Source organism: Phaeodactylum tricornutum, chromosome 1 (assembly GCF_000150955.2).
Source record: "Phaeodactylum tricornutum CCAP 1055/1 chromosome 1, whole genome shotgun sequence".
Classification (NCBI taxonomy): Eukaryota; Bacillariophyta; class Bacillariophyceae; order Surirellales; family Neidiaceae; genus Phaeodactylum; species Phaeodactylum tricornutum.
This window is the reverse complement of record NC_011669.1, coordinates 1,366,523-1,391,621: the sequence shown is the minus strand read 5'-3', so window position 1 is coordinate 1,391,621 and position 25,099 is coordinate 1,366,523. Positions and strand designations below refer to the sequence as shown.

The 25,099-nt window shown below is 48.7% G+C and overlaps 10 protein-coding genes across 10 annotated transcripts; 5 read left to right on the top strand and 5 right to left on the bottom strand.

Annotated features, from left to right (window-relative positions):
- Positions 1-104: 104 nt before the first annotated feature.
- Positions 105-605, bottom strand: PHATRDRAFT_8876 (predicted protein; the record flags this gene model as incomplete). The annotated part of the gene is made up of 1 exon (XM_002176739.1): positions 105-605. A coding segment is annotated over one exon (501 nt), but the record flags the coding sequence as incomplete, so codon positions are not given.
- Positions 606-1,169: 564 nt separating this feature from the next.
- Positions 1,170-6,804, top strand: PHATRDRAFT_42876 (predicted protein). The gene is made up of 7 exons (XM_002177246.1): positions 1,170-1,594; positions 1,675-2,164; positions 2,195-3,057; positions 3,151-3,198; positions 3,372-3,669; positions 4,060-5,567; positions 5,638-6,804. Exons 1-7 carry the CDS (start codon positions 1,277-1,279, stop codon positions 6,748-6,750), a joined length of 4,638 nt encoding a protein of 1,545 aa, XP_002177282.1. The 5' UTR covers positions 1,170-1,276; the 3' UTR covers positions 6,751-6,804.
- A 10-nt stretch (positions 6,805-6,814) lies between these two features.
- Positions 6,815-8,197, bottom strand: PHATRDRAFT_31975 (predicted protein; the record flags this gene model as incomplete). Its single annotated transcript, XM_002176738.1, has 3 exons — positions 6,815-6,932; positions 7,010-7,445; positions 7,558-8,197. The coding sequence occupies 3 exons, from the start codon at positions 8,195-8,197 to the stop codon at positions 6,815-6,817; spliced, it is 1,194 nt and encodes a 397-aa protein (XP_002176774.1).
- Positions 8,198-8,939: 742 nt separating this feature from the next.
- Positions 8,940-10,236, bottom strand: PHATRDRAFT_42874 (predicted protein; the record flags this gene model as incomplete). The annotated part of the gene is made up of 4 exons (XM_002176737.1): positions 8,940-9,211; positions 9,252-9,258; positions 9,365-9,513; positions 9,588-10,236. The coding sequence occupies 4 exons, from the start codon at positions 10,234-10,236 to the stop codon at positions 8,940-8,942; spliced, it is 1,077 nt and encodes a 358-aa protein (XP_002176773.1).
- Positions 10,237-11,099: 863 nt separating this feature from the next.
- Positions 11,100-13,064, top strand: PHATRDRAFT_31973 (predicted protein; the record flags this gene model as incomplete). The annotated part of the gene is made up of 1 exon (XM_002177245.1): positions 11,100-13,064. One exon carries the CDS (start codon positions 11,100-11,102, stop codon positions 13,062-13,064), a length of 1,965 nt encoding a protein of 654 aa, XP_002177281.1.
- A 63-nt stretch (positions 13,065-13,127) lies between these two features.
- Positions 13,128-15,971, bottom strand: PHATRDRAFT_42872 (predicted protein). Its single transcript, XM_002176736.1, has one exon. The coding sequence runs from the start codon at positions 15,716-15,718 to the stop codon at positions 13,292-13,294; it is 2,427 nt and encodes an 808-aa protein (XP_002176772.1). The 5' UTR covers positions 15,719-15,971; the 3' UTR covers positions 13,128-13,291.
- Positions 15,972-16,747: 776 nt separating this feature from the next.
- On the top strand, positions 16,748-18,742 carry PHATRDRAFT_42871 (predicted protein; the record flags this gene model as incomplete). Its single annotated transcript, XM_002177244.1, has 1 exon — positions 16,748-18,742. Exon 1 carries the CDS (start codon positions 16,928-16,930, stop codon positions 18,740-18,742), a length of 1,815 nt encoding a protein of 604 aa, XP_002177280.1. The 5' UTR covers positions 16,748-16,927.
- Positions 18,743-20,137: 1,395 nt separating this feature from the next.
- PHATRDRAFT_42870 (predicted protein) lies at positions 20,138-20,869 on the top strand (the record flags this gene model as incomplete). The annotated part of the gene is made up of 1 exon (XM_002177243.1): positions 20,138-20,869. The coding sequence occupies one exon, from the start codon at positions 20,138-20,140 to the stop codon at positions 20,867-20,869; it is 732 nt and encodes a 243-aa protein (XP_002177279.1).
- Positions 20,870-22,226: 1,357 nt separating this feature from the next.
- PHATRDRAFT_8963 (predicted protein) lies at positions 22,227-22,984 on the top strand (the record flags this gene model as incomplete). The annotated part of the gene is made up of 2 exons (XM_002177242.1): positions 22,227-22,355; positions 22,436-22,984. Coding segments are annotated over 2 exons (678 nt in total), but the record flags the coding sequence as incomplete, so codon positions are not given.
- A 641-nt stretch (positions 22,985-23,625) lies between these two features.
- PHATRDRAFT_31968 (predicted protein) lies at positions 23,626-24,639 on the bottom strand (the record flags this gene model as incomplete). Its single annotated transcript, XM_002176735.1, has 1 exon — positions 23,626-24,639. One exon carries the CDS (start codon positions 24,637-24,639, stop codon positions 23,626-23,628), a length of 1,014 nt encoding a protein of 337 aa, XP_002176771.1.
- Positions 24,640-25,099: the final 460 nt, after the last annotated feature.

Sequence of the window (25,099 nt, the reverse complement as noted above, 5' to 3'; positions counted from 1 at the left end):
AGATCCTGCTTAAGATCCTCTAATGTTCCGGCGTTATCAATCACGGCCGTCACTATACCGTTGTTTACTTCTTCCTGAAGATTTCCAATTCCCCTTCTTGCTTGCTGAGCTTCGACCCGTTTCGCCGCATCATCAAAGCTCATTCCTCTGTTCGTCTGCAGGCGTTGTAGCGCCATGTCTTTTGAAACGTGAATAACCCATACTCCATCCAGAAACACTTCCCAACCAGCATCAAGCAAAACAGCTGCTTCTAAAATAATGATGGGTTTTTTGTCCGGCATTGCGCCTGCTGTCGATTTGATCTCTTCAATTCTGTGCCAGATTTTCGTCCGTACATGCGGCCACACGATCCGTTCCAGTCGTCTCATCGCTTCGGAATCCGCGAAAACGATAGATCCTAATCGTTTCCGGTCGATGTCTCCCGTCTCTTCGATCAAAAGTTCCGGCCCGAACGTGTCCACAACATCTTGGATAGCCTGGCTTCCCGGCTCGTAGACAGAATGAGCGATGGAATCGGAATCAATGTGCGCAAGACAATTGAGTTCCGACACGAGCAACTCACAAGCCACACTCTTACCCGATCCGATACCCCCACAAACTCCTAAAACATGAATAGAATACTCGGAAACTCCTTCCTTGCTGGAGGCAACTGAAGTCTTGCTGTTGCCAGTGTGGTGGACATCGAACATGTTTGAATTTCCAAAGTGTCGAGTCGTTGCTAGTGTTCCAGTACGGCGACAGAATGATATGGTAGCTCCAGTGCGGCGGGAGAATAATGTGGTTCTCCAAGAGTTTACCGCAACTGCACTCAGAAACAGACGCAGGATCACAACGTAGGACGCAATCGATACAAAGAGGGGCATGGTAAGCCACTCACAAAATGAGCTCACTGTCAACGAAAATCGGGTCAATTCGTAAGTCGAACCCAGAAACCAACATGCGACTCGGTGTGTACGTCGCGACAGTGACAGTGAACGAAATTCGCTAAAACAGCGATAAATAAAAGTTATGTCTCGCTTGTATCGACTGAGACATTTTCATATATCGACCGTCTGCCCTTGGCCCTATCAAGTTTGGAGCTCGGGCAAATACAGTCAGTCAGCAAAATGGAAGTTGTTCACCTTCAAAATGAACATGGCGAAATCGCATGTTTAGAAACGAATTTCGCTCGAGTTACATGTTCTACTCTTGAGATGGATTGACTTTGATTCCATCAGCAATCAAGCCAAAAACCTAGAGCTTTGCTGCTGTTTCGTTTTTTATAATATTGCAAGGAATGAAAACAAGGCAAATCGATTCAGTACTCCTGCGAGTTCTCTTTGGTTGGGTTATTGTGGGGCATGTTTCAGCGTTTTCGCATGTCCGAATAGGGCATTTCTCGACAAAGAGGGACGTGCTAGCAAGCGAAGTATCTAAACGGAGAAAAGCAGTAGAATATGCAGCCCGAAAAACACATTTACTGGTGGTCAGCTTACCGGATTCCTTGATCGAAGAAGTCTCGACACAAGCGCTGCTCGATAAGATTATAGATGAAGGCATCCGCACTAGTGCTCGCCGACCGATAATGTTTCAATTTGATCCTTCGAGCACAGCAGTAAGTACAGTGGTCTGTCTTTATTTTGCTGCTGCTTCATTTCATAGTCTCTCATGCATCAGGGCGTATCGTCATTGTAGATTTGGAAACACTGGAAAGGTACTATTTTTGCGGAAACGTGGCCGTCAGTAGTTAGGCACGTACTATGGGCTGTACTGGTTTACTTTCTATTTCGACGCAATCCAGGCAGTGGACGTGTTTTATCTGATTTTAGTACACTCTGGGGTCAGACCCTGTCTGTCACAACTTTTACCTTGACTTTCTTTGTAAATCAAAGCTATACACTTTGGCGAACCTGCCTCTCAATCAGCCGTACGCTGCAGGGACGGCTGAACGATTTAGCCATGGCACTTGCCGTTTCCGCTCGACGCGTGGATCCGCAATCGCCGGAATCCGAAGAAGGATCTCAATTTACACCTTCCAGTCGACAATTGCTGCTGGTAGTAGCCAGATATGTGCGACTTTTTAACATATTTTCTTATGCCTCCTTCACACGATCACATCGGCCACTATTGACACCCCGGGGTATGCGACGCATGGTAGATCGTGGATTACTCACATCACGAGAACGTAAGCTGTTGACTAACTCAAGTATTGCAGCTACACAACGACACAATGCAGTTCTGATGTGGATCTTTCGAGCGATTATTGATGGTCGGCGCGCCGGGCTTTTAGACGGAGGCCCGGGTTTTGAGCAGCAAGTAATGAACAAAGTCCAGGAAATCCGTGCTCAAGCCAACTCAATGGAAAGTGAACTACGTGGACGTATGCCTTTTGCGTACGCACATGTGGTGCAAGTTCTGGTTGACTTAATCCTATGGATGTACCCAATCGGAGCATTCAGTTCGGGCATGTCGTTGCCACTGGGTCTTTTTGGTACTGTCCTTTTGACGTCGTGTTACCAAAGTTTATTCGACCTTGCCAAGCAGTTCCTGGATCCATTCCACAATGAGAGCTTTTGGAACGGAGACGACGCGCTCAATGTAGACACGCTGATTGCAGAGACTAACGCTGGATCCCTTCGTTGGATGTTCAGTCTCGACGAAATGCCAATTCCTTACCGATGTTTCAATCAAGGCGACCTTTCTGCTTTCATACTGCCAGATGACGGCTTCAGTACTAAGCATTTGGAGGCAAAGGCTGCAATGGAAAGTGAAAAGGCGAATGAACCTGCGGAAAGCATAACATTGTTAACTCCTGAGGAACTGCAGCAAAAAGCTGCGGAGATCTTGGAAGCTGCGGAAGAGGAGTACGAAGAAACCAAACGGATTTTGAACGCACCACCAGGCTCGGATTCAATTCCAGAACTAGAAGTGGAGGCTGAAAGCGGAGACGCACGTCTGCTTGTCGACAACAATACGGACGAACTTTTGTCCATATTCGAGACAGAGGAGAAAGGCGAGACGATTGCTAGTGAAATGTTTGATATGTTCACCAACGCCGCGGAGGAAGAATACAAAGAGGTACGATTAGTTGGGGAAGGAAGAGATCAAAACAAATAGCAAATGCTCATTGTAAGCAACTTGTAATAAGTTGGTGGTATGCGTCGTTGGTAGCTTACACTTAACGAATTGGGAGAGGTATTGACAGTGAGCATTTTTAATGTTAGTTTTTTCCGTTTGCAAACCCTTGACCTAATCTTCTGCGTCACTGTATACCCCTAACCCCTCCCCATTCTTGCGAATGTAACTCACAGTCACATGTCACATTCATTTGCATTACACAGATGTCACGACAAATCTGAGTGTGAATCACCCTCCATCGTGACCCAAAACAGCGTCAGCGACCGCCCATTTTGCAATTGGTTTTTCTTGATGCCCATAGCTTCGACCCCACACCTCACGCTCCGGCAGATGAATATCCTTTTAGGAGATTGGACTTTCTACAGTTAGCTATCCATCTTCGACGTCTTTGGTGCCGGGTTCAAAACGGTGTAAGAGAGTCGAGGCATGGCTACAGCACGAGTAGTAGTTCGCTCGTCGAAACGACGACTGCATTTGCCGATGTTTATTCTATGGAGCACCAACCGTCGGTCTTTATGTTATGTGATGTCATCGTGGGTTTTACTATCTTCAGTAACCGTGGGGCTACAGTTTGCGAACAAAAGTTCTGGCTTGTTCCCGTCTCGGAAAATAATCGTCCGCCACATGGTTCTTACCACTCCTGAGTCAATCATCGAGCAAGCATCAACGCAGAAACTGCTTGACGATCTCCTCGATGAGAGTGTTAGAACTTCGGCGAGGAGGCCAATCATGATGCAATTTGATCCCTCAAGTGGGTGGATATGGAAGCGATGGCAAGGGACAGTTTTTAGTGAAACCTGGGATTCATGCGTGAAAAAGATGATATATGCATGTGTCGTTCTCTTCATTTGCCAAAAATATCCGAGTACGTTGTTTTATACGCTAAAGTGCTGAGTCCCTTTGACGGCGCTACATCGACTTACACATTACTTTCCGGGATAGACATTACGGGATGCTTTCGTGGCTTCAATATTCTCTGGGGACAGCTTTTGTCGGTTACCACTTTTACTTTGACTTTTTTTGTAAACCAGTCTTACGCTCTATGGAGAAAATGTTATGAGCTGAGCCGACGACTACAAGGTCGACTTCATGATTTGAATTTAACTTTGGCCGCCCATGCCTGTAGAAAAGCACCTGCAAGCCCGAATGAGCCATCGACATACACCCCTGCCGCAAGGCACGTTCTTGAGCTCGTGAGTCGCTACATTCGTCTATTCAACTTATTAACTTACGCTTCCTTTACTCGGTCGCATCGCCCGATCTTGACACCCCGGGGCATGCGCCGTCTGGTTGAACGAGGCTTAATGACTGCAGAGGAGCGCGAAATCTTAGTAGATGCTGAGCTTCCCGCTACACAAAGACATAACGCAATCCTTTTATGGATAGCACGGACTTTTGTGGAAGGACGTGAAGCAGGCCATTTTCAGGGAGGCGCAGGTTTTGAAGAGCAGTTTTTGGAAAAAATACATGTATGCCGCGCTCAGTACGGCGCTATTGGTGACGAGCTTCAAGGCCGGATGCCACTTGCTTACGCGCATATTGTACAAGTTTTGGTCGACTTGGTTCTCTGGATGTATCCTTTAATGGCAATTTCGTCGAACATGTCTCCAATGCTTGCGGTGCTTGGTACAGGGTTACTAACAGTTTCGTACCAAGGCTTATTTGATTTGGCGAAACAGTTTTTGGATCCTTACGACAATGAATCCTACGGGAAAGGTGAAGACCCATTGGTCGTTGACACTCTAATTGCAGAAACAAATGCAGGTTCGATTCGATGGATGCATGGCCTGGAACAAATGCCAGTTTCGTCTCAACGCATCAAGGACGGCGAGTTATCTGATTATTTGCTCCCTGTGCGTGGGTACACAGTAGAAGAGCTCGAGCAATTCGAACAAGAACGTTTGCAGAAAGAAAGAGAAATTCAAAAAAAGCGTGACAAACAGGAGGCGACACGAAGAAAAGAAGAGGCGGAAGCGCAAAGGATACGACGAGCTGCTGACGCCATTTTACCGGCGCAAATTACTGTGAGTAGCTCTTGTACTGACTTGGCGGACTCTTCTATAGTCGTTGGACCACAATTTTCTTGCCCCGGAATCTTGGGACATTCCAACATTCTGGTTGCATCCGAGGTATCTCGCTCTCTTTACAATCTGACATCAGTTGTAAGCGATCGGGATCCTTCACTAGTCCCAGAGGGCATTCCGATTTCAAGACCGCATGTTCTGTCTACTCAATCACCGATAAAAAATTTCGGAAATGATACCCAGGTTTTTGTGAATGGAGATGGTTCTTCGGAGTACACAGTTTCAGGCGAGTTGGGCGACTACACAATCGATCGCGACAGCAGTCTTGACTTTGAAGAGGACGAAGATGAGATTTTCGCTTCGCTCCTGGACTGGGATAGTAGCGATGGATACGTACATGCTTTCGACTCATCTGATCCATATAAGGTATGTCTTTCGTCGTCGCATTCGCATATCGAGCTGAAAGTGTCTCATAAACATTCCGTCCTTTATTTAGGACCTTCCTTGGCACGACGAATTGACTCCGGATGGAAAGGAAATTCGACTTAGCCAAATGCTCGCCGACGAAGTTTGGGAAGAAGAACTAGAAGCTGGAAGGGAGATGGAGCGGCTAATTCGAAGCCAAAAGGACAACGAAGTGAATATAGGAAAAATCAATGGAGCCACTGTAAACGAGCTCATCGAAACAAGAGATATTTTAATGGCATCACCTGGCGCAGACATCTATGCGCCTCCAGCGAAAGAAAATTCATCATCTGATGCAGTGTATGATCAGACGAAATTGGACGGAATATCTCAGTTGTGGGGGCTCCCAGCGGACGAAATACCAGAGATTCCGGGCTATCAAGAAACTTCAATCTCGCAGAACGAGAGCCAATTTGAAGACGTGGCCCAGCTTTGGGGATCAGTTCTTACCCGAAGCTCTCCATCTAGTCTTGATACGGTCGAGGACGAACAATCCTTTTATGAAGTGTCGCAGCTATGGGGCGATTCAATAGCGGAGTCTCCGCAGGATAGACCGAAGTTTGAGACGCAAAAGGCGACTTCTTTTGGAACCCAACGGGGATCCAGGTCTCAACGTATATCACAAGAACCGGGGTATCCATTTCGCGCAGAGCGTTCGATCGACGGCAAAGAGCTTCGGCTTAGCCAGATTCTGGCCGACGAAACGTATGTAGAGGATTTCGAACCAGATGAAATCGAGACCACAACTCTCCCTGTTAGCTACGAAGAATATACAAAGCAGGTTGCTGAAATTTTGGTAGCGGAACAAGAAGAACTGTTAGAGACAGCTGCTATCTTAAATGCGCCCCCCGCGGCGGATACTGTGGACCTTGGGGATGGTGATGGCACATCACACATCAAAGCCGCCAACGCAACAGACTATGACGAATTAGCAGTGCTAGAAATGGACGAGTCGACTAGCAGCCTTCCTTTAAATTCCACTGAAGCCATTGCAAGCTCAGCAAGCGGCGGGCTTAAAGATGTCAACGACGACGTCCTACTTTTTGGAGAAGTTGAGACTATGAACTTTGAGCAGCCGAGCCAACCCTCGGAAATAGATGCATCAGAAACTCAACTAGAAGACAAGAAGGAAGGAGACACATAGAGAGGTAGAATGTACTGCGATGAATTTTAAATGCTCTTAGGATTTCGCCATGCCAATTTCATTATTATACCGTTTCCCAGAGGAAGATGCTCCGATCGTAAAAACTACAACTAGCTGCAGCTTCAAAGTAGGTCTTCTGCGCTGGATTGCCACTCACAAGCCAATCGGCACCGTACGCCATACTGCATAAAAATGACAAGATTTGATTTTAGTGCATTTCGATCAGGGACTGCGGCATTTCATTAGACACAAGACGTACCTCTCATGCTCAGTGAACGTTTTTGTCACTTCAAAACTCGGCGCGTCTACAATTCCGCTCTCTACTCCAACATCTTGGCTTACGCGTAGGACAAGGCATCCGCCGTGCATTGCGCTAACAAGTAACTTCTGGTCGGAGTATGGATGCCATTTAAGTCTCCATATTCCCCCTCCTAAGGAATCACTTCGAAACAATGGCTTTTGAGATAGATATCGAATATCATAGATACAAACTCTCTCGTCATAAGAACCACATGCAACCAAGTGCTCGTGCCGAGGATGATGCGAAGCGCACGTTGCTCCGGATTCAAAAAAATTCAATTCGTGCATGGGTCGAACATTACTCCTAATATCCCATACCTTCACTGATCCTTCATCGCCACAGGAAAGAATCATATTTTGGTCCCCGTCACACGCGAAAGACGCTGACCAAACTTCTGCAGGACTTGTGAATATACTATGTGCTGATCAGTGAGCAATAAGATCCGAATATTTTAAGCGTGCTATCACTGTACCTACAAAATTCTTTCCGGTAAAAGGAGCACTTACCTCGCCAACTTTCCCTGGCAATGAAATGCGTAGAACCAGATGAAAATGATACATCATGAATTGCGACAGTCCCATTTGAATACGTGGACACTATTCGTTTCATACCGGATTTGCTATTCCATTGAGATGATGGTTCCCAATTTAAAGACAAGCATAGCGGAGCTCCGTCATCATCTTCAGGTGGTTCGCTGGCGCCCGCTTCCGCAATTGTGTACAACGGATCTGACTTTGACACCGGGGGATATCCTTCTAAAGATCGTGGGATTTGCAAACGGAAAGAACGAATCTCGCCTGATGATTGCGCTGTCGCGAAACACCATGATTTGGAATTGTCGCCCGGGCTATAAAATTCGGACCATTTGCCATCAAGAATCCCTGATATTTTGTCTGTGAAAGTATGGGGACTTCCAAACTTTAGTGGCAGAGTCGTTTCCTTATCTTCCGAGATATCAGGCATCGGAACTGTAAACATATCTGCTTTGCCGTTCCGACGACCGGAAGCTTCGTCCAACTCGTAGCAAGAGACAACCAAGGGCCAGACCTTTGAGCTATCCGCCAGAGTTATGGGTTCAGGAATTGTTTCAACGCTGCATGGGTTCAATGTAGCCTGCACATGATCCATGTAAGGTAATGGTGCCATGCTGTAATAGAAATGTCAAAATGAAGCAGGGGATATGTTCGACCGCTTCCATCATGCATCCATACTTTATTTGTGTAACAGCAAGTAGTATTGAAGAACACAAAACGACGATGGAGATCACAGTTGAGGAAAACGATGAACTACGAAGATTATGAGTCTACATTGTACTCTTGGATATTCGTAGGGACTGTGGGGCTGTGATTCGTTGTGTGGGGGACGGAAGCGACTTGGCTTTTAGCAGTAGGCGATTGAACTTCTGGTGAGATGTTGTCCTTACCAGGAGTTGGATCTAGAAAACTGCAACGATAACCGACTAGAATCGCACTAGAATAGCACAAGATCACTAGTGTAGTTACGAAACAGAGCAAAACACAAATTATACCATTATCTGACTGAGCAGACCAGTCTTAGTCTAACGTACATATGACAGACGCTTGACGTGGGGTTTTTCTAGATCAACAAGTAGCGTTCGATTGATTGCCTGCCTGTCTGTCGACTGTGAATTCAACATTCGTGACCTGACCCAGTCCGTTTGAAAAGCGGCCTCGAGATACACAAGGTCTCATATTCACTGTCAGTTTCAAAAACGCGTGAAAAATTTAAAAAATGATAGTACTTCCCCTCTCCGCTAAGCACGGCAGCAAGTTTGTTTACATTTACATAAATCGCTAGGCTCGACCTCTGAATATAGGTGATGATCAGTGATCTGCTCCTCTACTACTATTTCCTTTCACCATAGCAACTATTCTTCCGCATCCACAGGCGTCCTGCGAAACCGCTCGGTTAGAGCTCTCCACAAGACTGTAAAAACTACGGATTGCAATGCATTCGCAAAAATTCGTGTTCGCAACCCACGGCCAAAAAGACCCTTCCAGCCGTCCGCGGCTAGTACCATGCGTATTGTTTCCGAGTAACTGATTGAATGTTTTGAGCCTAGCGATTGTTTGTTTGTTTTAATGACCCGTATACAGTTCACGACGGTATCACTGACGACGCTAGCGACAAGGCCTATCCCTGCATTGCGTAGCAGACTTGATGGAAGCAGATAGCGTACCTGCTCGCTGTTAGCAAGCCAATTGTAAATGTAAAACTGAGAGAGCGCAGCATGATGAGGAGATGCGATATTTTGGTCAGCTTTTTACTGTTAGTTCCTGTGCGATTACGTACCCATGGATAGTGCCCCACAATAGCAGCTATCGCATTAGCAAACGCTCCTTGATATAGCACGTTGAGCTTGCCGCTCTTTAGTCTCCTCATCAGGTTTCGAAAACCTTCAGCTGAATCAACCTGCAGAACAGTTTTCATAGTATCAATAGCTGAAATAAAAAAGAATTGTTCGTCAGGAGCTGGCCATTAGCAGACCGCGTTTCGTTCAAAAGCTAATACTCACGCATAATTAGCATTCGCCAGCCTCCAACTACGATACTGGCTACAATAGTAGTCCTTCCGGGACCCCAATTTCGGGTTGGTTCAAAGTTCGAAACGAAGGCTTCGACGCCATCGTTGGCTGCAGTACTTCCGAAACGCGCCAGAGGCGCCTGAATTAGAGCAAATGCCACCCCGCGGTAGAGGCGCCCGACTCCACCTTCACGCAAGAGCGTGACGAGGGCTTGTCGGAAGGTGGTTCCGTATCGGCACTGGTAATTGATAATCGTACGCAGCCACATGAGTGTGACAACTTGAACGATGCCGGCAAGTGCACCAGGAATACCCCCACCGAGTCCTTTTCTACCGGCCTTGATCAAAATTTGATTCAGAGTCATGGTCTTTTGGTTAGCTGTCGGATTCTGCGCTCTGTTGCTGCTGTTGATCCGAAGAGATCTTTGTTTGGACTTTTCGTCGTCTTCAACTTTTCGTGCGTCCGCAAAACTCCTGCTACCCTGTTGCGTGAACGAGTAACCACCGTAGCAGTTTATTGTCAATGGGCTTTCTGAGGCGCAGTACAGAGCGAGCAAGAGCGGCACTGTTGCCCATTTCCAACGAAAACGCCCCAGTCTTGGCGATGGAGCAATTCTCCGTTTCCGTCTGATATCCGTCATCCTTCCTTGTCGGCTTCGCGAGTGAGAAAGACTTTACGTGCAGCTGTAGCTAGCTGATGTGTGTGTATCAATGCAGCATTAGCAGACTAGCGGCAGAGACTTGGGTAGTGCTGTCCCTGATATCAGTAAGGCACAGCAACAAGTCGAAGCAAGGTTCAGACTAATTGTAACTATGGCTTTCGCTGCGGCCGGCAACAGCTGCAACAAAAAACGAACGCAAATTTGGAATTTTTCATGGGAAATTCCGGGTCTTCCAGTCCCCACCAGAATGTTTGTTAAGTTAATTTGGTCACATTGTCAAGGCCTTTCCTCAAAAAACAAGTTTACAATTATTTTTTTTTCAAAATTTGTCTCTGTGCAGCCGTTTAGAAGGCATCGGCTCTATGTTACCTGCAGATCGAGTAAGCTTTGCTCTCTCGCGAGAGGTGTGGTGTGCGAATCCAACTTTCATTAGCCATTTCTTTGGACCAAGCCAAGCCTCCTTCTACTAGAGCCTGTCGCCTCATATTCAATGACGACTGACTGACTGACTGACTGTGATACCTACCTAGTCTTTCTTCAGTCTGGCAGTCCTCCGCATTCTCTCAGCCCTCCCCCCTCCCTAAATCTCAAAAAGTCAAAAGTCAAATACGCTTTCTCACAGTCACTGTCAGTCAAGTTTTTCTTCACGATGGTCCATCGTTCGTCGATGGGACATTCGAACAGAGACGGTTGAGCATTGACATTATTCGACAATCTGTCATTCCTCGACGTTATTTTGCTTTTCTCTTTTTCCAGAACTTGTTGCTACTTGCTTCTCCAACACTCTACCACAAGCTGCGATAATGGTATTAGCGGAATGGATTTTACGTTTTGGCCAGACAATGGCTCCGGATGAGAACTATAAACCAAACTTGGTGGAAGAGGAAAAGACGTCGATTATGCAGGTCATCGCGCCGGACCCAAACTATCAGAAAAGGCTGCAAGAAGAACAAAATTCGAAGAGAATTCCTCCTTCCGAAGCTTTTCAACAACGTGTGCAATGCATACATTGTCATAAGTACACACCCGGAATGGTAGTCCAGCAGCCTGCAAAGGCTTCATCGGAGGCTGCGAGCACCCAGTCGAACGCTCGCCGTCTTACACCGACAACACCTGGCTTTCATACTCCTTCTCCTACGACGCCACTCACTCAATCATCCGATCATGTTAATGGTTCGGAAGTTCATTTAGTGGAGCATCGTGTCCTGCTGGCCGTCCGAGATACAGCGTTTGATTTAGCGTCACCGGAGTTTGCCAAGAAATCATCCAAAGATGTCTTTCGCTGGCTCGCTAGTGCACAACCCATCAACGACAAGCTTCAAAAGCGATTGGAACGCCGCATTAGTGCAGACCCATCGATATGTAAAGCACGTTCTCATGGCATGGAACCCCTCTGTCCCGATGGACTTACTCCGTTTTTGCTGGCGGCCCATTCCAACCAAGTTGCGGCAGCCAAAATTTTACTCCTATTGGGACCCCGAACCGAGCAATTGCAGACCGTTAATTTACAAGGCAAGTCAGCATATCACCTTGCCGCAACTCGCGGCAATCTCGAATTTCTTGATTACATCAAGACCGTATACGAAGATCCGCAAAATGGGACTCTCTTCTCTTCCCCGACACCCGTTGACTTGCTGGGACGTACACCGCTCGGGGCCGCCTTAACGAGTCCTGAACCCCAGGCCAAGCGAAATAAACAAACAATGATGGACAGGTTGTTCTCACCCCAAGACATGTCGATTTTGGGTAGTCCCGCCCCTGTAACGCAGAGAACAGCGACACTTTCTGAACTACAGCTTGCGTACGGATCTTCCCACATGCCTGGCAAGCGTATTATGAATGAAGACGCAATTCTGACAACCAAGATCCTTCTCAGCGACGATTCTACTGTAGGAGTCTTCGGCGTCTTTGATGGCCATAGCGATGCTGGAAAGGTTTCGAACTTTATTGCGTCTCAGATTCCACACGCTCTACGCGATGCGATGCAACAAGCAGGCGACTGGAACAGCTGGTGTCGACATGCATGTCTCGAAATTGATGCGAATTTGAAAAAAAGCAACATTGCAGGTGGTTCAACCGCCGTCTTTGCCATAATTACGCTGGATCAAATTGTTGTTGCCAACGTGGGTGACAGTCGCTGTATTCTAGTACAACACGATTCAGTTAGTGTGAGCAATGTCGCGGAGGGTGTGGAAAGGCTATCCATTTCTGAAACGGTATACCCGCAAACAGGGACCGAAACGAATACCTTAAGTGGCGCGTTTTTAGTAAAGGCGTTGTCAGAGGATCACAAACCCGAGGCTTCGGCGGAACATGCCCGTATTCAAGCCGCAGGCATGACCATCACGGAGGAACGGTTCGAAGAAGATGGCGAAGAAGTTGTCATTCACAAGGTCCGGTTGTCGGACGGCAATCGCATGGCATGTTCCCGCTCCTTTGGAGATTTTGAATACAAAGCCAACGAGACTTTAGAGGCCGAATCGCAAGCTATAGTTGCTGTTCCTGACGTTGTCGTTCACGAACGCAGTCATGCTGACTGCTATCTTGTTTTGGCGTGTGACGGCATTTGGGATGTCATGAGTAGCGATGAAGTGGGACAATTTGTAGTGGAGCACATCAAATCATGTGGCGAAACAGAAGGCGTTTTGCCCGAGGTTGGTGACCGGCTGCTGGCGGAATGTTTGCAGCGCGGCTCTGGAGATAACCTCAGTGCCGTCGTGGTAGCCCTCTCAAACTCAGCCGAGCATTTGTCTTCTGGACAAGTGTTGAAAGGCAAGGCACTGGATTTTTCGGGAACGCCACCGTGACAGGCTTGCTGCCTCAATTTGGAGTCTGCCCCGACAATGAGAACTAGCGTACTAGTCCTTTTAAAACAAGCAATGTTCACATCTACTACTAGCTTTTAATCGTCTACGAGAGTATCTCTTCTGGTTGTAAAACATGGCAGTACCGAGGCGGCCCCGAAAAGGGAATGCATGCGAGACATTAGTATGCGCGTGCGTTGGATTCAAAGTGCATACGTTTGTCAACAGTGCTAGTCCGTCTTTTTTTCTTCGCCCAGTGCGGTCAAATCAATCGCGGACGGACGACGCTTGCCGTCCGACTCGGTCACGGTTTCCTTCCGACAACACGCGACGTAGTGGGGAATCTTGACGCCACCCAGCTTGCGTTGGAAACGGGCCATGGTAACGGCAAAGTTGGTACCGCCGAACACGTTATTCGCAATGAAATCTCGCGATTTGGATTCGATGCGTACGCCGTCTTGTCGGTACCAGGTGCGAATCAAAAAGTCTTTAAAGGACTTGCCCGCCTCCGTGTACGTATCAAAATCTGAAACAATGACGCGACCGTCGGCCGACATGAGACTGCGTGCGGAAAGCAGGGCCTGCTCCCACGCCGGAATCATACTGAGCGAGTATGAAAACGAAATAGTATCGAATCCACGCTGCAAGTCGTTGTGCAAGTGCTTGGCGAGGATAGAGCGGACGTCTTTGTCGTTAATGTCCAGAACAACCCACGAAATCTTGGCAGTCTGTGCGGGGGTGAAGGAAAGTCGGGCGTTTTCTTCACCAATGGCGAGCAGTTCAGGACAAATATCGAGTACAACGATGCGTTCGAACAAATCCAACTGTGCCCGAAGATAGTGCAGATTTCGCCCGGTACCACCACCCACATCCAACCACGTGTGACCTTTCTTGATGGGACCAAAGCCGGACATCATTTCCGGTCGAGAAACCAGCATGTTTTCACGGACCGCGTCGTAACCCTTGGCTTGCGAAGCGTAAAAGGAACTCATCTTGTCGCCGTGCGCGTTGACGCGTCCGGCCGTTAGAGGATGAAGAATCATCTTGGTGGTGGTTTTGAGTTTGCGGGTAAAAGTGGCTCGTTGACAGGGCGATGGTTCGGGATCGACAAAGGGGAAAGGATCTGCCGGCATGAGGCACGAGAACGTGCCGGGGTACATTTTAACCCTGTCCTTGTGGTACCACTCGGGGCTCAGATCAGTAATATCGAGATTGTTGAAGAACGGTTTTTCGTCCATTTTGGTAAAGGCCGATCGCCACAAGACCTTGGCACCGGGGACGGTGGAACGCTGTAGGGCAATCCATTCTTCGTGAACGAGGCTGTTGGGCATCCAGTCCATGTGATCGAGCAGGACGAGCTTGGTGAAGGAGTACGGCTTGACGCGTTCCATGGTTTCTTGCACCGTTGCGTGGTGCCATTCGAAACAACCAGCATTGGCGCGGAGGGCGTCAAAGTACTGTGGTTTGAGTGTTCGTGGACAGCAGGTCTGGTCCTTATACCCCTTTTCGTAATAAAAGCGGTAAAAGTAGTTGTCCTTGCCGAAATCGGGATCCAGAAAGATTTCCCGCAAGATTCCTTCGTAGAACTCCGTGGTGTAGAATTCGGGTCCAATCTGGTTGGGCGGTACCCCGGCAAAGGGAGCCAGAATACCGGGGAAGATGCGCCGGAACCACCAGGCGGAATTTTCGATAATATGAGAATTCTCGGAAATGTAAGCGTGTGAAAATCCGGTATCGGCCCAGGCCTTGACATCGAATCCTACTACCCACATGAGCCAGGGGATGAGATGTTTGGCGGCGAATCCACAAGATCCGGAGGTTGCGTATCCGTTGCGGAAGACGCGTTCGATCCGTCCGTCCCACCAAACTCGTCCCCCGGCACTCATGGTGTGACGCATACGTTTCCAGACCTTCATGGCGACGAGTACGTCGGAACTGCCCCAGATGGCCCACCATTCGTCGTAGGTGAGGTGGGGGTCACGGAGCATGCGTATTTTGAGTTCAAACAACCATAGTTGGTGCTGATTCATGTCGCAGACCACAATTTTGGCGGGTCCTTCAATGGCGTAATCGAGCACGATATCCCCGGCACTGCAAATGCGGAAAATGACGTCGTCCGGTTGAATCTTGAGGATCTCGTGGTCGACGGCGGGATCTTCCCAGCAAATGTTGTAAATGTAGGTGCGGTTGCAGATGGTGTCAATGAGGTTGGCGAACTTTTTCTGCAGGACGTTGCGGAGACTAAAGGCTCCGACGAGACCGACGGCTGTGAGGGCGTAGGGAGACTTGTAGTCGAGACGACCAAGGGCTTCCATGCCCGCGCGGGTAACCGTGTCCATTACGTCGTCGAAGGAACGTGCTGTAAAAGGTAAATCAATAGAGAAAAAGAAAAAAACACGAGGTGAGTAGAGAATATTCCCCAAGCACGCACGGCGTAGATCTACACAAACAAACGGTGTCCCAGGATTCCTTCCCAACGAGGAAAAGGAAAGAGCAGACAGACCCAACAGAGAGTGGGGTGGGTAGTCTTCCATATTGACGGTGAATGAATCGACCGTCATTGTGTAAACGGTGGGTACGGATGCGGTGTCGAGAAGCGTGTTTGGCAAAGACCGACACGCTGTGCCTTCCAAGATTCGGGAACGCATCTCCGGCATCGGACGCGGGGGGTGTCGAAACCAAAACCCTCCCTCCGTTTTCCACACCAAACACTTTTTTCATTTCCGATATCATTGGAGGTTATCATTGTATACAGGTAGAATGTCTAGACACACACGTACATTTGAGACTGGCAATCATGATTTGTTGGCTCCCAAGACGATACGAGTAAGTTAGTAGTTAGTGGGACGCTGCGGGAATCACCAAACGCACTGATCGGAGGGTGAGAACAACCCAAAAGGCAGCGAACGGAAACAACCAAAAGTGACGGTGGTGTGGATCTGTCGTCTCCAATGGGTAGCAAGTCACTGTAAGTACTACCTATACAAACACACGGAGTGGGGGGCACGCACGCCGGGAGGGCAAGACGAGAGGAAAACGGATCCGTCGACGGGATTGTGTGCGGAACGGATTGTGTCGTCACACTTTTCACGGTTGTCGTACGTGCGTGTCCACTACCAAGAATAGCTAGCTAGTAGTACCCGTACTAATTGCATGGGAACACCTTCTCCCTGCCAGAACGATTGGATCCATTTCCCGCCAAGCCAAGATTCTATTGGCAACCCCTGCATCGAATCTCGTCCCGAAAGTAATTTCGTAGTCATTGCAAGAGTGTAGTTTCGTCGCGGCAATTATTCATCAGAAATGACGTTTTTCGTTAGGAATGAGTTGGAGCTATCGTTTCCGATTTGATAAATAAGCAAAGATTCGCGACTATACCGAGACAAAGAATCTTGCGACCGGCAAATGTATACCAGCGTCGCATTGGTTGCCGTCCACGCCCGGGCACACTCCAACGCTTTGTGCTAGACATGGTCACACGTACAAAGAAAAACACACACACACACATACCATAGACACTGTATCTAGCATCCCGCATGGGTGGCCTGCTGGGGATACGACGGAAAGAATACCGTGTGCGATTGACTGTGTGATCGATCGGTGGGCCAACTCACTCGTTCTCTCTCTCTCCCTCCCAGCAAATAAAAGGCTGCGAATCTTGTATCATTCACCCACTGCGGTAAGGTCGTGTTTGCTACTTGTTAGCTACCTACCTACCTACCTCCCACTCTAAACTCAACCAATTCAACACATACGCAGACTGGTAGTGTTGCTGAAGGTTCGGATTTGCAATTTTGTTGTTGTCGGCATTGTTGTTCCTTTGTCCGTAGTCGAGAAGCCCACAAACCCTTCGCTACCACGACACCATGGCGACGGACTCGAAAGACAAGGGTGAGCTCACGCTCGCTAGTCTACTCCACCCGTTGGATCTCTTTTGGACTAAAGCTTCGTACCGAAAGGTTGCGGACGAGTTTCATCCCTTTCACCAACATTCCGTGAATGTTGCCTTGCACGTGTTGACTACTGGACTAGGAGTCTGGGGTGCCGTGCGCCTCGCCATGCTGACCCAATTGGGCACCAGCGCTGTTTTGGCCTACGGAATCCTGATTGCCTTGACGACTCCCATCGTTACGGCTCTTTGTCACACGGTATTTTTGTACGGCTGTTGGCAAACTCCCACCGTCGCCGTGACGTTCCTCGATTCTTACACGCTGACGCCCCTGTACGTTGGCGTCGCTGCCGTCGTGCTGGGCTACGGCTTGCAGGATCTCGCGCACTATCTCTGCGTCGAAAAGACCTACATGGGATCCTACATCAATGCCAAACCCTGGATGCTCCTTATTCATTCCGTCTGGCTCATGCCGCTCGTCATTGACGGCGTGCTCGTACGCAACCTATTCCTGGATTGCATCCCCTCGCGCAACCGCAACGTCGTGGTGGATGTGGCGTCGCGCCAAGCCGTGGAGGACCTGCGGACCTGGATCAATGCCACGATCCCTTCCACGCCCGAGACGACTCACGTCTGGCCCCACGCCCAACCCGCGACGGATGGACCCGTCACGCAACTCGAACAAGACGCGGCCATTCTCGCCGGCTTCCGTAGAGTCTTTTCCGCTACCCACTACGATATTCGTCCCGTCGTGCCCATGAACGAAATATACGTGACCGCGGTGGGAGCCAAGCGTGCCATTAACAGCGACGCTGTCTTTTACACGCCGCACACGGACGGACCCTACTGGTGGTTGCCCGGCGCGTCGCTCTACCGTGTATTGGTCGGGGTCACACCCAACCAAATGGTCCGTACCCACTTCAACCTTCAGCACGAATCGCAAGACCAAGTCCTCGACATGTACAACGTTGTGGGTTTTGATTACAATCGTGAACTCCACTGGATCGATCACGTCCCCAACGCGGTCAATTCCGAACGTCGCTCTCTAGTCAAGTTGCACTTTATCGTCTACCCCAAGGGTTGGCACCGGTACGGGGCCTTGTGCGCCAAGGCCAATACAACCTACAATACCTGGGCGCGGGGTAATTTTTTGCAAACCCTCCGTCCCAGTACCGTCTACGACTATGCCGTGGCCTGGTGGATTTGGCTCACCACCTGGAGCAACGCGCTCTGGGAGGAGCACGTGGGCTGGAGCAACCTCATGTACATCGCCACTTCGTACGCCGTTAGTGCCGCCATTCCTGGCTTTGGATCCTATCCTTTCTTGATCCTCACCTCGTTTCGTCACTACCTGGTTTACATGACGACCTTTGCCTTTCGTCAACCCATGGTGGCGCACGGCTTCTTGATGCGCGACGCGAAACTCTACAAAACCATTTCCATGATGCATTTGGCCAGGGCGTTGGTCCCGTACGTGGATTTTCCCCGCGACGCGCCCGGCTTGGCCATGGCGTGTGTGGGATTTGCCGTCACCTTGGCCGCCACCGCCCGGCTCGGCATGGTCCGAACCTATTTCGGCACCGAACTGGGATTCGTCAAGCCCTGCTGGATTGAAGGCTTTCCTTACGGTACGATTCCTCATCCCATGATCGTCGGGCAGATTTTCGCCTTTGCCGTCCTGCTCGTCACGTTGTGGGAGCGACTAGCCGCGGAGCACGTTGCCTTGTTAGTGGCGCATATGAGTTGCTACGCGGCACACATGCTGCAAGAAATGCTCACGAGCAGCTACTGATTTATACTCAACAATTGATAATTTTAGTAAAATAAAACAGGAAGAATGCAAAAGGAGGCCAGAGGCAGGATTTGTGCCGGCGGAACGCGCTGGCAGAGTACCGGATACACCACGCAAACTTGTTCTTTATTTTACTGATGATACAGAATACAGTTGCACCCCGCTTGTTACGATGTGGTGTAGGTCGGGAACAGATTAGCAAAGTTTCGACATTGTTTGGTTGCGGCCAGCAGAGTAAATGGCTTAGGCGGATGTAACTCGGCCTCGGCGATCTTCGGGTCCAGCGTGTCATGGGATTCACAGTCCACGGAACGTCCGTCTGCACAACATTAGAGAACCAAGGAGCTAGCTAGCTAACTGTTGAAATACTCGTTCGTTCCCAGTAGATTATCCGTATCCACTGCCTAACCTAGATGTAACCGTTCCGTTCGTTACCTCGTTCTAAGTTGTGAGTTGCTTCACATTACGTTTCTATCTACTTCCTGTATTGAGATGCTGGTCTTTTATATGCCAGTCATTCAATCGTAGCATCCATCACGCTTGTTATATATTCGGTCATATAACCTTTCACTGGGTTGTTTGATATTCGTTTGGGTAAGTTCCGCTTATACTTCGTCGGTGACTGTGGTCGTGAGAGTCTTCTCAGTTAGTCACTGGCATAGTTTCAGCTTTGGACTTATGGATAATTGGAGCCCTACTTGTTCGTCCTCATGCGGGCTCGTCTGCCGTCGTACCACTCTCGTTAACAGCTAACCAACGGTGAAGTCAGAAAACCGAGGCGTCAGATTATTGTCGGCCCGGAACTCCCCCTATCGCATAACACGTTAATAGGGCAGGGCTATTCGCTCGAACTTGTGTTTGATCTCCACGCATGCAAGGTAATAATAGTTGGAAGACCATTTCTCCGTTTGGTTTTGATTGGCTACAGCATGTAGCCTTCCCCGACAGCAGGCCTTTCTGGGCTGCACATACGTCAGCAACTGGGTCATAAGTCACGACGGAAGATCAACACCGTTGAACGAATCTATTCAGAAAAAATTTGACTACATTTAATCGAGAAATCGAAAGTGACATAGATCATAAGAGTTCCTCATATAAAGCGGCTCGAATTTGGACGATCGGAACGATGAAGAACTCTGTAAAATGCCTTTCTTCCCTCGTCGTCATCGGAATTTGTCAAAAATTCTGGTCATCGTGAGGACGGGGACGTATTTGCACGACCGGACACGGAGGTGATCCGATTCGTTGCGGATCCATCGATCCTGGTCGCCTCGGACTTTCTTTGTCGATTCTCGGTCGAGAGAGTAACGGGGAAGACGACGATATTCGCATTGCCGTACAGTTGATAAAACGAAGCAAATCACCTATATCGCGCACATTCTATAAAAACCAACAATGGTAGCTCGTGACACGGATCCTTTAGCGCTCATCGCTTCCAATTCCCATCAGGAAGAGGAAAGCACCCCTGTCTTTTCTCCTGAAAAGCTGTGCTCGTCCCAACCTCCTGGGTATGTTGGAATTATGAGTGTTCGTTCCCAACTTGAAAGCGTCAAACTTGATACCAACTGCTCGCATTCCCGACGAATCATGAGGCAGGAAGATCACGACCTTGACCTAGAGTCGTGCCATGTCAGTTTTGGCAACGTTCAGATCCGAGAATATCCTATTGTTCTTGGCGACAACCCTGGAGGATCCTCCGGACCACCCTTGTCCATTGAATGGACACACCAATCAGAATCCAGTGTCCCACTGGATGCATATGAGCAAGATCGACCGAACCGCCGAGATCGTGCAGAAATGTGCATGCCCGCATTTTTGCGCGTCAAAATGTTACAAGAGGCCGGATACAGTCGAGCGGAAATCGTGGCGTTGCAAAAACCCGTCAACATCACCCGAGTGCAACGCCGCAGAACAAACGCCACGCTCAATTTACAAACTTTGCACGAAATTACTGAACGAACTAGGCGCAAAACGCTAAACCTTCTATCTTTGGGAACGCGAAAACGGAAGGAAAAGCATTTTTTGGAACCTTTTACGAAAGCCAAGGCGGAGAGTGTTAAGCCACACTTGTCGCGAACGTCGATTCTCACTGAAGAATCTTTTTGTGAACTCGAACGACCGCTCTAATTTTTTCTGACACGCGGCCTGTGTTTTGCCGATTTTGTTTGACACAAGGTGGTTTCAATCAGCTTGTTCAAAAGGTCACCATTTTTGCTTTGTAATTAGATATCGCTATTTTTAGTTTTGCTTCATTGGCTGATGGAGTTTATTCGTCACCAAACGGGCACAAGACAGCACCCGTTTGGGAGTTGTTATTTGGCTTGTCTTCCATATCATCCATCACCTTGAGCATCGAGGGATTGTTTTTCGTTGACACTGACTGTGAGTACCTTATTCCGAGTTACTGTCAATTTCAACCGATCGTTTCCACGGGCTGTTTCTATCTCTGTGCATAGGGGGGGGGGGGGGGGGGGTACTTACAGTTAACTCCGGAAGTTGCAGCTAGTAGTACATGTACAGCTTCGATCTTTTTACATTTAAGGTTAGTCACGAGCACATTGAAACTTCTCAAACGACGTGGCGAATGCCGCCGGACAGGCACCCATCCCGCCAAGGGCCCGTATGGCCTCGTTGTCTTGCAGTCCTCCGTTGAGTCAAGTAACTACGCTGCTCTACTAGCTAGAAGTTGTAGTTGTCTGTCTAGAATGAGGACAACGATGCGAAGTGCTTCTTCGTTTCTCATCCGCTTCATCGCTCCGCCTTCTAGTAGAGATAGACAACGGTTCTCCCTGTTGTATTGGTCTTTTCCTTGGTGTACTCACGAATACCTATATGCAGCAGTGCACAGGCGTGCAGCATAGCAAGATCGCTAGTGTAGTACCACATATTCGACTAGTCTCAAAAAGACTCCGCGGCATTGTGATTCCCTTCATCGGTCTTACTGTGCTCGAGCTCTGGAGGGGGTTCTCTAATCTGACTTTAATTGTGTAAAAGGTCGCAACAGGGCTGATTTGTCAATTCTTGACAGCGCTCTTTGCTTAAATCTGTGAAATCAATATTGTCTCGGAGTGGCAGATAAGAAGCTATGAGGCGACAAGCGACTTCAGCATTCCTTCTCGTATGGTGTTTTGCTTTCAGCCTACCGCCAACAACAAAATCCTGGGCTTTTACAATCCAAAGCACGAAAGCGTTGTCTCCCAATCCCATCCCGTATCGGAATGCATACAATCATGCTATCCGCAAGAACAGGTTTAGCGCTGCTGGCGTTCGACCTACCGCGATATTCTCGCAATCTTCCGGAGGCCTGCAACCGTCGAATCAGGTTGTAGATCGAGAGGAATCATCAACGAAATCCGAAGAACTCCTACCTCCGCCAGCATTAGAAAACCACGAAGCCACGTATGTGCCGACTAAATTACTGGATTCATCCGTAGACGAGATCGGATTGATTGATGAGCCCGATCCAGCGAGCAACGCCGATTTGATGGATCCAGAATGGAAAGATCTAAAAAAGAAACTCTTCAACGGAACACTCCTGGCCGTTAGTTTTGGCTTTGTCATTTTTACCGTGCTTAACATTGATCACGGTATGACTCGAGGATGGACGCAGAGTGTAAGTGGAAGGCATTTTATCTTTGTATCGCTGGTTCAACAAGTAAAACCAGAAGCTGATTGTTTTGTCTACTATTCCAGGAAATCGCCATGCGTATCCCTCTCGACAACTGGGCCAACTACGAATCGAGCCTGGAAGAAAAACCTATCTTCACAAAAACGCTTATTAATGTTGTCATATACCTGCTCGGTGACTGGCTGTCCCAGACACTTTTTCAAAAGAAGAATGTTCTCGACTTTGATGCCTCACGAACACTCCGGAACGGCTTTATCGGTCTCTGCTTCGGACCGCTCGTACATGAATACTACCAATTCAGTGATCACATTCTTCCCGTCGAGGGTGGTATCTGGAACCGTGTGGAAAAGATCCTTATGGATCAAACCATTTATTTGACCGTCAAGTGTTCCGTATATATCTCGGCTGTAGGGCTTCTGCAAGGTGACGATTGGAGCACGGTCAAACAGACGGTCAAGCATAGGATTGGTGGCATTGTCTTTACCGCGTGGAAATTCTGGCCGCTCGTACATTGTATTACCTACAGTGTCATTCCAGCACAACACCGTATTCTGTGGGTCAATTCGGTTGATTTGATTTGGAATGCGATTTTGGCGTCAATGTCACAAAAAGAAGAACCAAAAGGGGATAGCACAGACGAACCAGTTGTTGCGGTCTCCACCATGAATGATTTGAAGCTGTCCAAAGACGAAAATGGTATGGCGGAGGCCATCGCGAAGGATCTGTTTTTCCTTCAGCAAGAAGTAGTGACATCCGCTACTCCCTTTGGCTCCAACTCAAGTGCTTTATTCGATACGGTGCAACGTTCCTCGATGGAATCTTCGTCTTTTCCACCGCCGATCGGGAACTCGACGGCTGCACACGCCGCGTAGAAGTACCTGCTCTATATCATCCTTCCTGTACTTCTCCATACCACTGTATTCTTGCGCACGCGCTCTCCTTTGAAACAATTAAACCTGAACACATAGCTTGGACGGCCAAAGCAAGCTATGACAAACTCGAAAACCTTGCTAAACCTCGCTACTCACGAAACAATTATCTACCGTCAACACATTTGTTTGCTCCCAGAACTCGAACGTTATTGCGCTTTGTAATTCTGCAGCATTGATACGAATTGCTACACACTCAAAACATATTATTGTAAGACGGCTACTTCAAGTAGACTGACTATGAATCCCACCTGTGCTATATGTTACAAAACTACATCATAGGCTTTACTGTTTTTAGTCAAAATTCTATGGATGGGAGAGGGGCGTTATGCGGCGCGGACCAAGTGATTTGGGTGCAAAAGCTCCGATTCAGATATTGAGTTTGGTAAGGTCGCCTCCTGCTCCTTTGTCGTCGTCAAAGTGGAAGGCCTTAGAGGCACTTGTGGAGGAAAGGCCGGCACAGCTAGATCCGTCGAGGACGTCGCTTGCGATGATACGGATGTCAACGGGGCGGATGGAAAGCGTGCTTCCCAAGATTGCGTCCAATGCCGTGTCTGTTCCGGGGTGATCAGTAGCCGCTGATGACCGCAGGCCTCTTTCATCCAATCAGTCATGGCCAGTAGTGTTTCCAGCGGAATACCGAGCGACTTTATCTCATCGTACATCTGTACGACGCTCTTCCCCTGCCACGCTTCGACACTGACTAGAAATGCCGTCAACACGAGTCTATGTGCCGTTCGGGGTGTGACCAAAGGACACGCGTGGATACCGGGGCTCCGGGGAGTTTCCACCGAGCAGGCACGATCCAGATACATTAAAGCCAAGGCAAGCTCCGGGCTCTGCTCACCGTTCACCGAAAGTACACGCATCAAGTGCTGTAAATAAGCATGCAAATCTGGACCCCACCGTGCCACGCCACGGCGGGGCATTGACGAGGATGACGGCTCCGATCGCGGAGTTTTCGCGTGAAAAATGGTTAGACGCTCCGCAAGAGCATCCATCCGAGACGGCGCCGGTCGGATCCGCGCGACGCCCCAAGGATGCAGCTGCCTATTATCCACACGACGGTCTGGAGGTATAGCGTTATCCATACTGCTTGTTTCCCAAGCGCCGTCGGGGCGGATGGTTTCGTCACGTAGGGTGGCCTGTTCCAGACGACGATTCAGTTCCGCCGTGTAGCGTAGTATCAACGCCGTGTCTTCGACGCGCACAAAAGGAAGATTTAGTGATGTTCGTAAATCTATGTGATGAGTGTGACCTTGAAACGGCTCAATGTGGTACGTGTCGGCGGTCGGAGTGGCAGTATAGGTTGTCGTAGTCGTGGAAGTGTGGTATGACATGTCGTAACTTGCCAGTGTGTGCGGAAAGCTAAGTAGCAGAGAAAAAAGCCAAAGAAAACTCCGATTTCCAATCGCCATTGGTTGTAGGGCCCTCATGGTCTCAATTGCACGTGCACGCAACGGTTTGTTGTGGTTTTCGGTTGAGAATTGCGAAAAGACCACTCCATTGGAGGGTAAGAAGAAAATAGTTGTGTGTTGAAGAATCTCTCGGTGGTTCCGAGAAAAGCGCACGTTGGGTTTCGAACGTCGTTCCTGTTGTGTTGACCGTGATCTCACAGTCAACGTCTAAAACCAATCCTCAGCATCGGATGCGGAATTTTAGCAGTTTCGATTGAAAGGCCAATCTGAGGTTACAAGCGATGGAGTATGAAGGAGATGGGTCCTACCAACGTCATCTTACCTGAACTTGACCCGTGAATCAAAACCAAACACGTGGAAGATTTATTTCAAATTGCTCATT

What these genes read in the sequence shown, in the direction of transcription:
- PHATRDRAFT_42876 (XM_002177246.1), top strand. Translation starts at nt 1,277, where the DNA reads ATGAAAACAAGGCAAATCGATTCAGTACTCCTGCGAGTTCTCTTTGGT. An exon ending in CGTGGGTTTTACTATCTTCA is followed by an intron (nt 3,670 to 4,059) that starts GTAACCGTGGGG and finishes TTTCCGGGATAG; the next exon opens with ACATTACGGGATGCTTTCGT. An exon ending in ACTCATCTGATCCATATAAG is followed by an intron (nt 5,568 to 5,637) that starts GTATGTCTTTCG and finishes TCCTTTATTTAG; the next exon opens with GACCTTCCTTGGCACGACGA.
- PHATRDRAFT_42872 (XM_002176736.1), bottom strand. Translation starts at nt 15,718, where the DNA reads ATGCCGGAGATGCGTTCCCGAATCTTGGAAGGCACAGCGTGTCGGTCT.